The 12,574-nt window shown below is 38.5% G+C and overlaps 1 protein-coding gene across 7 annotated transcripts in view; it reads right to left on the bottom strand.

Moving 5' to 3' along the window:
- TTBK2 (tau tubulin kinase 2) overlaps positions 1-12,574 on the bottom strand; it is a 133,631-nt gene that overhangs the window by 94,202 nt on the left and 26,855 nt on the right. For 4 of the 7 annotated variants that reach the window (XM_036444631.2, XM_045583433.1, XM_036444641.2 and 1 more), the window contains exons 2-3: positions 12,354-12,489; positions 2,371-2,518 (exon numbers count right to left, since the gene is read on the bottom strand). In XM_036444631.2, coding sequence (XP_036300524.1) covers positions 2,371-2,518; positions 12,354-12,422 — 217 coding nt within the window. In that variant the 5' untranslated portion in view covers positions 12,423-12,489. Of the gene's footprint in view, positions 1-2,370; positions 2,519-12,353; positions 12,490-12,574 lie in introns of those variants that run through there. The other 3 variants (XM_036444657.2, XM_036444676.2, XM_036444666.2) reach the window with 2 other exon arrangements.

The following is a 12,574-nucleotide window of genomic DNA, read 5'->3' as shown; positions in this document are numbered from 1 at the left end:
TACCACTGAGCCAAACCGGCCTCGGCTAAAATATATATATATTTTTAAAGAGGACTCCCTTCATGTAAATTATGGACTTAGTTAATGACAATGTATCAATACTGGTTCACCAATTGTAAAATGTACCACACTAATGCAAGATGTTAATAATAGGGGAAGCTGGGGATTGGAAGGAATATGGGAAGCTGTACTTTCTATTCAATTTTTCTATAAACCTAAAATGGTTCTAAAAAATAAAATTAAAGAAAAACTAGAACATAGGCTTCCTCTCCAATGAGGTCCTCTAATCCATTCTTAAAACTGGTCACTTAAAGCATTTCCACAGCCTTATTACTTCATTTTTCCAATAACACAGATCCCCCAAATTTTTCTAAAGTTTAACATACACTACCTTTAATATGTTCTCATGCCATTTTTTTTTTTATGTGTGTGAGGGTAAGTGGCTAAGACGTTTTATGTACCAATAGATACACTTTAATTAATTCACAAAATCAACAAAGCTCTCATAGGCAAAGTAGTATCTGTCAAATATTGATATATTTCCAAACACCCCCCCCCAAAACTCCACAAATTCCCGAGTTATCTGATACTTCATAAATAAATAAATAAATTCTATAAAATAAAGAATATTCCTCCTCCTCCTCCCCACTCCCTCCTCTCCTCCTGCTCCTCCTCCTCCTTCTTTGTCTTTAAAGAAGCCCTGATCTATTAGAGAGACATACTGAAGTATTTATAGATAATATATGTCTAGGATTTTTTAAATACTCCAGCACGGTAGGGTAAATGTTAAAGAAGTGAGATTTTTAAATTTATTTATTTATTTTTTTTTATTATTTTTATTTTTTTTTAAGAAGTGAGATTTAGAAGAAACAAGGCTGAGCAATATTAATACTTATTGAAACTGAGTACTATGTGAATGTTCATTATATGATTCTCTATTTTTCATATATTTGAATTTTTCATTATAAAAAGTTAGGAAAAAATCAAATTTAAGATTCATCTATCTCACCTGCAAGATTCTAGACATGTATCAAATTTTGTTAAGATTATAATGGAAATCTAACTTTTTAAAAAGTACCTTCTGACGGTAGGTGCATGCGGTACTGCAGAATTACTAGTGATCAGAGTTAAACTCATAGGACAGAATATTTTTTCCTCTTACGCCAGAGAATATTTTTTCTTCTTAATAAGTTTTATGGTTCTATTTACCAGGAATACTTTAGATAATAATGAGTGAAGAAGTACTATCAAATAGGCCTACAGACAGGTGGTTTAGTTTTGGAAGTGACTAAAATATTCAAATACATCTGTATAAACCAAGTACAACTTAGGAGTGTAGATTGAACATTAACTTACCAGACAATGAATAACTGCACAAATTAATAAGTGTAACGCAAATGAACCTATTTTTCTTGTTCTCCAAAAGCAAAATATTTCCTGTTGCACACAGCAAACAAGTCAGTCCAATACTAGTGACATGACCATCAAATGCTAAAATATTCACTGCTAGTATTAGTGAAGAGAAATGGTGCGCCTGCACGTAAGGCATGAAAGGGAAATGAATGCAACACAATTATGTAATCAGTCATTAGTGAATGTTGTAGCTCGATATTAATAATCTTACCTAATAACAGACAAACATGTATATTGACTGTACCTCTGCTACACCCACAGCCAATCAGGAGCGAGTATGCAAATTAACCCAACAAAGATGTAAGGTTAATTTGAATATGTAGGGCTGGAGCCACAGGCCCCGCCGACACCTGTTATGAGGGGGAGGGAGATGGGGGGTTCAGGAATGGTGCTCCAGCCAGGAGTGAGGACTTGGCGGCTTCCAGGTAGCCAGGAAGTGGGGACTTAGCAGCTCCTGGGTGGCCGGGAGCGAAGCCCGGGAAGGAAGGCTTATTATTGCACAAATATTGTGCAACGGGCCTCTAGTTATATATAACAAGATATTATAAAAATTAAGTTACAAAATTTTTATTAAAACATTTCTTACATACCGTTATATTGGCCAGCAGCCGGAAGGCCCCAATCAGCCCTGATCACCAGCCAGGCCTAGGGACCCTACCCATGTACCAGGCCTCTAGTTTTTACAATAACAATAAACACTTTCTAACACAAAATGTTTCAGGTAATTCACTCCCTCTCATCCTACTCACTATGAAAACAAATTGCCAAAGTCCAATTACTCTAAGCAATCATTCTTTCTACTATTACCAGCTAGAGATAAAATTTTCAAGAGAAATATGCTCAGCATGTTTATAACAAAATTACACTAGAATATTTAATTAATAGTTAGAAAATGTAATCGAGGTTCAGAAAGAAATAAATTTTAAATTGTTTCATATATCATGTAAAACAACTTACCTTGTAGTTTTTTCAATACAGCAACCTCCATTTTCAGAACTTGTTTTGGTTGTTGGGCTGATTCTACCTTCAGTGCAACGTTTTCCCTGGTAAGCATGTCCAAGGCATCGTAAATTTCTCCAAAGCCCCCACCCCCAATCTTCCTCAACTGCATAAGAAATAAGAACACACACAAAATTACTAGAAGATTCTAACTGGAAAACAACTAGTATCTGATATTAAATATATATACAATTTTGCTACTGCTATTTTATTATAAAGAGATCTTAATATTATTAAATTAACCATATGCCAAGAAGAAAACAAATGCCTAGAAATAACATTAGAACCTTTTCCACAAATTTGTCCACGAAAAGTTAAAAAAATATTTCAGATGCAAACAATTTTAAAATTTGGTCTACAATTAGCATTAGAACTGTCACAAAAACACAATATCTGAAGAAAGCTTCACTTCCCACAAATGCCTCTCAACAACCAGATTTGTTGTTTTGATTCTAAGGTAATCATTTGAAGACTTTTTAAAGCATGAAATATTTTTGCCAGTTGCAATCTTATCTGAAACCTAACTGAGATGTGTATGTGGGGAGTTTGGGGTAGAAATAGGGCAGCCAGAGCCAAGTCCTCTCTGCAGCATTTACCCTCCTTTCCGAGGCACTGAACAGGCTTCAAAGAGCACACAGAAAACTCCTGTTTTAAACTGGAGTTCATGTTATTTCTGTAAGCTAGAAACAACATGCAATTAGCCTTCCTGAAACTAGGTCTTCTCTTTACCATATTATCAACTATCTATATAGAATGTACTATAATGTAGAAAGTCATTATTGGAGGCACAGAGTCCTGAATCCTCACCATCTCAGAGGACTCACCTCAACTGATGGGTCAATACTGATTACTGTATCTAGGCTGATTTCTTTTTTTTTTTTTTTAATTTAAAAATATATATATTTTATTGATTTTTTACAGAGAGGAAGAGAGAGGGAGAGTTAGAAACATCGATGAAAGAGAATCATCGATCAGCTGCCTCTTGCACACCTCCTACTGGGGATGTGCCCGCAACCCAGGTACATGCCCTTGACCGGAATCCAACCCGGGATCTTTCAGTCCGCAGGCCGACGCTCTATCCGTTGAGCCAAACCGGTTTCAGCTAGGCTGATTTCTTTATCTTCTGAATTTCTACAGGAATTATTTGCTTAATCACTTAGTCATTTTACTAGGCTTAATACCTAAGACAACACTTATATTAACACCACCCTGCATTTTTTATCTTTTATGTTGATTACCTTTCCAACTTTCCACTGTTAGTGTCCTGGCCCTCTATAGTGAAAGTAAGCTTCTTCAAAGAGAAGTCCACTCGATTATTTTTTGTTTTCCCCGAGCAAAACAAAAGTGATAACTATATATACAGGGTAAGGCAAAAGTAGGTTTACAGTTGTTCATATGAAAAATATATTAATAAATAATAATGCAAGAATAAACTTTGTGTTTTGTGTACTCACAATTATAAACCTCCTTCTGTCTCACCCTGCATTGCTAAGTAACCATTCATTGCTTTGTATATATGAACCATAATCCTTCTTTATTTTGGTTTGGTAATGATGGGAAGAGATACCAGAAGAAACTCAGGTATGAGTTTAGAATTAAAAAGAAGTCCCAGAACTTAATTTTGGTTAAGTAAATCCCTCTTTGTTGTGTCCTGATTGGTACTTGTGAGTCTTTATATATATATTATGTTCATTAAAAAAAGCCTAGTGTAACTTAAAAAGCTCATTAAAAGTAATGAGAACATCTTTCTAATTATGGACTGTGATGAGAGGTGGCTTCATGTTTTCCTTCACAAAAAACCTTACCAAATGACAGAACAAAAAAAATCTAGGCTGAAGTAAATAATTTTGCTCTTGGTCTATTCTTATAATATCATCTGAGTAACAGTAGAGCATTAACTTTTTATTGAACTTGACAAAGCCCTAAGATATCAGTGCTCATGAGGTAGAGAGACAGAGAGTTTACTATGATGGAGTAATGCAGATTAGAGAAAGAATAAAGGTAAGGCCTATGACAGATTTTGTTTTCTAAAGACATCCACAACAATATTGCCCAACATTTTTACTTTGTCAGGGTGAACCTACTGCTTCCCCATCAGGAGGTAGAGTCAAGTCCATTTCCCCACCCCCTTAAATTTGTGTGAATCTTGTGATTTTTTTTAACCAACAGAAAATTGCAAAGTAACACTGCAAAGTTCTGAACCAGCCTTATACCTTTTGTTAACTTGTTTCTCAAGAGCTGCCACTTAAGAAGTCATAGCCCTGTAAAGAGGTCCTAGAAAAATGAACCCCCAAGTTGGGAGTGGTGAGGGAAGTGAGGATCCCAAGATACCAAACAAACCATCTAGCAGTGAATTATCCAGATCAACCAATCTTAATAGTACCACATGACTAAGGGACAAATCACCCAGGCTCACTCTTCCCAAAATCCTAATCCACAAAATTATGAACAAAATGAGTAACTGCTTAAGCCTCTAAATTTGGATGTAGTTTGTTATATAAAAGTAGAAAACCAAAACACAATCCTTAATAATGAGCCTGTGATTTCTCACTAAAATTGCCATTGTGCCCCCCAAATTTGGGCGACATTCTCTAGATATGAGCTCTACTTATCAGGAAATAACAACTATTCCAGGCATAGCTGCGTTTACCACCTTTTGATATGTCTCCTGGTGAACAGCCAATCTTTATCACAGCCGGTACTACAAAGCTCTTACCTAAGTAACACTCTTGACTTACATAAAAGATTACCAAATGTTGGAATCTCCCTGCACAATCCATGATGATGACATGGTCCTTTCTTTACATTTACTTAAGTAAATTTCAAAACCTATTGATTTGCCTGATCAAATGTACTCTAAAAACTAAATTTTTATTTCTAGAGGAAAGATCTTCTTTTTCTAATTTGTTAGTAGATTAAGGAAACCACTAAAATAGTTTTGCTAAACCTGCTAATGAAACAAAATCTTAGGTAAGAAAAGATTGGATATATTTTGTTTTGGATATACTTAAATATCCCTTAAGAGGAGGAGAGATGGCAGATTTCAAGTCTAGGACAAAGAAGACATCAAAAGACTGCTAGAATCATATTCAAAGAACTCAGGAGACAACCTGAAGGGTGTCCCTTTAGTCAAATGAAACAATTTGAAAATCAATATGGGTGAACTAAAACATATTAAATTTGTTTAAATCCATGTCTTCTTAGTTATAATTTTAAAAAATTTCTTAATTGTGGAGAATCCAAGATGGTGACATAGGCAAACACCTGAACTTGATGCCTCGAACAACCACTTCAAAACTACAACTTAAAGACAAAACGGACACCATCCAGGACCACAGGAAGGCTGGCTGAGTGGAAATTCTACAACTAGAAGGAAAGAGAAAAGCACACTGAGACTCAGAGGACTTACAGAAGTTAAGTGCGGAGATATGAAGGCTCACGCGTGGAAAAGGGCTGGCAACTGAGTGCGCTGTTCTTTTCCAATCGGGAGGGAGACACAAGCTTCCAACTGCTCTGAACTCCAGTTCCAGGTGAGACTCTGGGGACCCAGACTCATATGGGAAGAAACTGGACTGCCTGGCATCTCGCCCTTGGCCAGAACACAAGGGCGGCTTTCTTTCAGAGGTACTTGCAGCGATTATTGTGGGACACTGAGACCTGGGGGCCTCTTAGGGCAGAACTAACAGTCAGCCATTGCTGTTTGTTTGTTCCATCCTGTTGATTCCGAGACCCAGCCCCACACAATTTACAACCCCATCCAAGCTGTGCCCAGAGGCTTTTGCATATGAATGGATTGGCCTTTTGCAATCTAAAATTACCAAACAAACTGCAGCTGGTCAGAGAGCCCCAGAACTCCCAAAAGAAGGCCCAAGGCCCCACAGCAGCTTGCATTACTTCACAGTTGGGTCTTATCTGGGCACCTCAAACCCCAAATAAATTAGAGAAATCTGCAGATATTTCCGTAGCTCCTGCTGGATGGCCTCAGACAGAGGCTAAATTTGCACCTCCTTGGAGATCTAAAAGCCAGTGTACCCAGTAATCACAGTGGGACCAGCCAGATTACAACGCCTCAGATCCATAAGGGATACACTCAGGGGCAGATTCAGTGAGCACCAAAGCCCCACTGAAGCAAGTCTTGCCCCCTAAGGGTGTCTCCAACACAAAAGTCCTCCCATTGTAGACACAGCTGATCATCACAGCCAATTGGCATGGAGGTCAATTCCTCCCAGTGATACCAACAACAATCAAGGCTTAACTACAACAAGAATGTGCACACAGCCCACAAAGGGGTGCATCAAGGTAACTGGGAAGGCTGGGCCACTGGGCCCTATATGACATCTAGCACACAAAGCCACTCAATCAACACAGGGAAGCAGCCAAAATGTGGGGACAAAGAAATAGGTCACAAATGAAAGAACTGGATATAGATTTCAAAATCATGGTTTTAATGTTACTCAAGAATCTTCTAGAAACCTCCGAGAAATTTAGTGAGATCCTCAAGGATATGAAAAAGGACCAACTAGAAATTAAACATACATTGACAGAAATAAAGAATAATATACAGAGATCCAACAGCAGACTAGAGGATCGCAAGAAGCAAGTCAAGCTGAAACCGGTTTGGCTCAGTGGTTAGAGCGTCAGCCTGTGGACTGAAAAGTCCCGGGTTGGATTTGGTCAAGGGCATGTACCTTGGTTGTAGGCACAACCCCAGTGGGGGGTGTGCAGGAGGCAGCTGATCAATGATTCTCTCTCTCATCAATGTTTCTAACTCTCTGTTCTCCTCTCTTCCTCTCTGTAAAAAAATCAAAATATATATGTTTTTAAAAAAGAATAATATATAGAAACCCAACAGCAGACCAGAGGATCAGAAGAATCAAGTCAAAGATTTGAAATACAAAGAAGCAAAAACACTCAACTGGAAAAGCAAAAAGAAACAAGAATCCTAAAATATGAAGATATTTTAGCCACTGGGACAACTTCAAGCATACCAACATCAGAATTATGGGGGTGGCAGAAGAAGAGAGAGCGAGCAAGATACTGAAAACATATTTGAAGAAATAATGACAGAAAAGTTCCCCCACCTGGTTAAAGAGATAGACTTACAAATCCAGAAAGCACAGAAAACCACAAACAAAATGAATCCAAAGAGGACCACACCAAGACACATCATAATTAAAATGCCAAGAGCAAAAGACAGAGAGAATATTAAACGCAGCAACAGCCGAAGCCGGTTTGGCTCAGTGGTAGAGCGTCGGTCTGCGGACTGAAGGGTCCCGGGTTCGATTCCGGTCAGGGGCATGTACGTTGGTTGCGGGCACATCCCCGGTGGGGGATGTGCAGGAGGCAGCTGGTCGATGTTTCTCTCTAATCGACGTTTCTAGCTCCCTCTCTCTCTCCCTTTCTCTCTGTTAAAAATCAATAAAATATATTTAAAAATAAAGAAATAAATAAACGCAGCAACAGAAGAACAGTTACCTAAAAGAGAGCAACCATACGATTGTCAGCTGATTTCTTTTTCTTTTCTTTTCTTTTTTTTAATATATTTTATCGATTTTTTACAGAGAGGAAGAGAGAGGGATAGAGAGTTGAAAATATCGATGAGAGAGAATCACCGACCAGCTGCTTCTTGCACACCCCCCACTGAGGATGTGCCCGCAGTCAAGGTACATGCCCTATGACCGAAATCAAACCTGGGACCTTTCAGTCCCCAGGCCAACGCTCTATCCACTGAGCCAAACCGGTTTCGGTGATGTCAGCTGATTTCTTAACAGAAACTATGCAGGCCAGAGAGAGTGGCAAGAAACACTCAAAGTGATGAATAGCAAGAACCTACAACCAAGATTACTCTACCCATAAACGCTATCATTCAGAATTGAAGGTCAGATAAAGAGCTTCACAGATAAGTAAAAGCTAAAGGAGTTCATCATCACCAAACCAGTATTATATGAAATGCTAAAAGGTATTCTTTAAGAAGAGGAAGAAAAAGCAAAAGGTAATGATAAAAATTATGAACAACAAATACATATCTATCAACAAGTGAATCTAAAATTCAAGTGAATTAAAAATCTGAGGAACAGAATAAACTGGTGAATATAATAGAATCAGGGGCATAGAAAGGGAGTGGATTGACAATTTTCAGGGGGAAAGGGGTATGGTGGGTGGGGGAAGAGACTGGACAAAAATCGTGCACCTATGGATAAGGACAGTGGAGATGGAGGGGGTAAGGGCAGAGGGTGGGGTGGGAATTGGGGGGAAAAAGAGGAACAACTGTAATAATCTGAAAAATAAAGATTTTTAAAAATTTCTTAGTTGTAATTTTAAAAATTCTCTTCAGTCTATGGTACTTTCAGACTATGTTAGGGAGCCAATTCATTATTTTGAAAATTGATAAATTAAGAAAAAGAATCAAGCATTTTTTTCTTTTTTTCCTAATAAAATTATATCTCAGATAAACAGATGAGGATGAGAAATTTCACTTTATAATGTACTTTAAATAATAAATGAAAGAATGCAATCCCTAATCAATTAAGAGACCTAAACAATGATGAACCATAGTTGTGAGACCATTAAAATGATGGGCAATAAGATATTATGCTCCTCCTATTGAAAGTTCACAATACCTTTTATGAGAAAAATACCCCCATCTCAGATTTAATCAAACCTCTATGCATAATTAACAATTTACATAAAATACATGACAGAGAAACATGTTAACACCACATGGAAGCAACTGTAAAAATACAAAACATGGAAAATTGTACAGGCAAATGGCTTAGTTTCTGCAACAAATAAATTGTAAGTAAAAATAAATAAAAATTTAAAAACTTAAAGAGATCCAAGATGGCTGCGCCCAGGTGAACACCTAGCCGCAGTCGCACACAACAATTTCAATAAAATACAACTAAAATATAAAACGGACATTGCCCAGAACTACAGGAAGGTTGACTGACTGGAAATTCTACAGTGAGAAGCAAGGAGAAAACCAGAAGGAGGTGCGGAGGAGCTGGAAAAGCCAAGGTACGGAGACGCGGTGCGCGGAGAGGACAGAGCCGGAGAGGAGGGAGGCCGAGTGCCTGGCGGGCGTTCCCTAGCAGAAAGGAGATAAAACTCTGACTGTGCTGGGCCCCCGACTGCTCTGATCTCCAGTTTTAGGCCAGACCCCGGGGACTCAGGCTCAGCCATAGGGAGCCGGGCTATAAGGCGAACCCCGGGGAAGCGGCGAAAGGAGGTCCCGGCGGTGCGTTCACTGCGCACAGAGAAGGGACGGTCGCTGTGCCGCGGGATTGCCCTGACGGGAAGGAGACTGGGGCTCCAGACTGCTCTGAACGCCACCTCCAACTCCACTTCCAACTGAACTGAACCCCAATACCGGGCTCATTGGGGGAGAGCACAGACTGTTTGGCAGCAGGCGAAAATCGAGGACACCTTTCTCTCAGAGGCGCTGGCAGCGAGCACCGAAGGACCCGCACAGGGCGGGGCTGACGGAAGCCAAAGCTGCAGACTCCACCCTGAAACCCCATCCCATCTGTAACTGCGAAATGCGACAATAAAATAGATCACAAACGAACGAAATGGAGGACAAAAAGCGTCTGGATATAGAGTTCAAAACTACGCTTATAAGGTTTTTCAAGAATTTCCTAGAAAAGATGGATAAGGTCTATGAGGATATGAAAAGAGATCAACTAGAATTAATAAGGAGTCATCGAGAAATGATAAGGGATCAACAAGAAATAAATAGATTGTCTGAAATAAAAAATATTTTACAGAGTCCTAAAAACAGAAGGGAAGATCACAAGAATCAAGTCAAAGATTTGGAACATAAAGAGCCAGAAGACACTCCTCCACAGAAGCTAGAAGGCAAGAGAATCCAGAAAATTGAAGATAATGTAAGAAACCTCTGGGACAATTTCAAGCGAACCAACATCAGAATTATTGGGGTCCCAGAAGATGAGAGAGAGCAAGATATCGAAAACATACTGAAAGAAATAGTGACAGAAAACTTCCCCCACCTGGTGAAAGAATTAGACTTACAAGTCCAGGAAGCGCACAGAACTCCAAACAAAAGGAATCCAAAGAGGACCACACCGAGACACATCATTATTAAAATTCCAAGAGCAAAAGACAAAGAGAGAATATTAAAAGAAGCAAGAGCAAAGAAGGTAGTAACCTATAAAGGAGCACCTATACGATTGTCAGCTGACTTCTCAACAGAAACCATGCAGGCCAGAAGGGAATGGCAAGAAATATTCAAGGTGATGAATAGCAAGAACCTACAGCCAAAAATAATCTACCCAGCAAAGCTATCACTCAGAATCAAAGGCCAGATAAAGAGCTTCACTAATAAAAAAAAGCTAAAGGAGTTCATCACTGCCAAACCAGAATTATATGAATTGCTGAAGGGGGTTCTTTCAGAAGAGAAAGTAAACAAAGATAAAAATTATGAACAACAAATATGTAACTATCAATAAGTGAATCTAAAAACCAAGGAAATTAAAAAAATCTGATGAACAATATTAACTACTGAATATAATAGAATTAGAGGTATGGAAGGGGAGCGAACTGAGGATTCTTGGGGAAAAGGGGAGAGGGGGGCGTGGGAAGAGACTGAACATAAACTGTGCACCTATGGATGAGGACAATGGGGAGAGGGGAAAGGGCAGAGGGTGGGGTGGGAACCTGGTGGAGGAGAGCAATGGTGGGGGGGGGAAGAAAAGGAACATTTGTAATAATATGAACAATAAAAACTTATAAAAAAAATAAAAAAAATTTAAAAACTTAAGTGATATCACCAATAGCAATATCCAGATTTTATTTGGATTTCATTCAAACTGTTAAAAAAAATTTCTGATATATTGTTCTGGGCAAGGAAAAAAACAACAACAAATAAATGAGACTCCATCAAACCAAAAAAATTTTGCACAGCAAAGAAAATCTTCAACAAAATGAAAAGAACCTACTGAGTGGGAGAACATATTCGGCAATGATACATCTGATAAGGGGTTACAATCCAAAATACCCAAGAAACTCATACAACTTAACACACACACACACAAATCCAATTAATAAATGAGCAAAGGACCTGAATAAACACTTCTCCAAAGAGGACTGATAGACAAATGAAAACATGCTCAATATCACTAATCATCAGAGAAATGTAAATAAAATCCACAATGAGATATCCCCATCACACCTATCAGAATGGCTATCACCAATAAATCAACAAGTGTTGGTAAGGATGCGGTGAAAGGGAAATCATGTACTGTTGGTGGGAATGCAGATTGGTGTAGTCGCTAAGGAAAGCAGTATGGAGTTACCTCAAAATTTAAAAATGGAACTGTCTTATGACCCAGCAATTCCAGTTCCGGGCATATATCTGAAGAAACCCAGCACACTAAGTTAAAAGAATATATGCACTCCTATGTTCACTGAAGCATTATTTACAACAGCCAAGATTTGGAAGCAACCCAAGTATCTATCAGCAGATGAGTGAATAAAACAGCTGTAGAACATTTATACAATGAAATATTATTTGCTCATAAAAAAGGAAGGAAGTCTTACTCCTTGTGACAGCATGGATGAACCTGGAGAGCATTATGCTAAGTGAAATAAGGCAGCCAGAGAAAGACAAATACCATATGATTTCACTCATATGTGTAATCTAATGAACAAAATCAACTAACAAAATAGAAACAGAGGCATGGATACATAGAACAGACTGACAGCTGTCAGAGGGGAGGAGAGTTTGAGGCCGAGTGAAAAAGGTAAAGGTATCAAGCAAAAAAACAACCAAAACAAACAAACACTGGAAAATAACTGGTTTAGCAAGCAACATATATGTATTATTCTATAATAAAAATGCTATTTTTTTCAAGATAGCCAAATTGCCCCCAAGACAATCAATCTAACTCTCCCTCTCCCACCCCCCTCAGATATATACTCACCACTTTCCATCTTTCTTTGACCAGGATTCCAACACTGAGGATATCTGGCTGCTCTCCTCCTCCACTCATTGCAATTCAATGATATGATAGAAAGGCTACACAGGCATCCAGCTCTCAAGGGTGGTTTCCATTTAACCTAAAACAAAAGAAATAGCATATCAAGGCTAGCTAATTAACACAAACATTTCAGCACCAATTAGCACTACTAATGCTATACATTA

This window comes from Pipistrellus kuhlii, unplaced genomic scaffold, assembly GCF_014108245.1.
Source record: "Pipistrellus kuhlii isolate mPipKuh1 unplaced genomic scaffold, mPipKuh1.p scaffold_m20_p_1, whole genome shotgun sequence".
In the NCBI taxonomy this organism is placed as follows: domain Eukaryota; kingdom Metazoa; phylum Chordata; class Mammalia; order Chiroptera; family Vespertilionidae; genus Pipistrellus; species Pipistrellus kuhlii.
The sequence above is the reverse complement of the archived record's forward strand: the minus strand, read 5'-3'. Positions and strand labels throughout refer to the sequence as shown.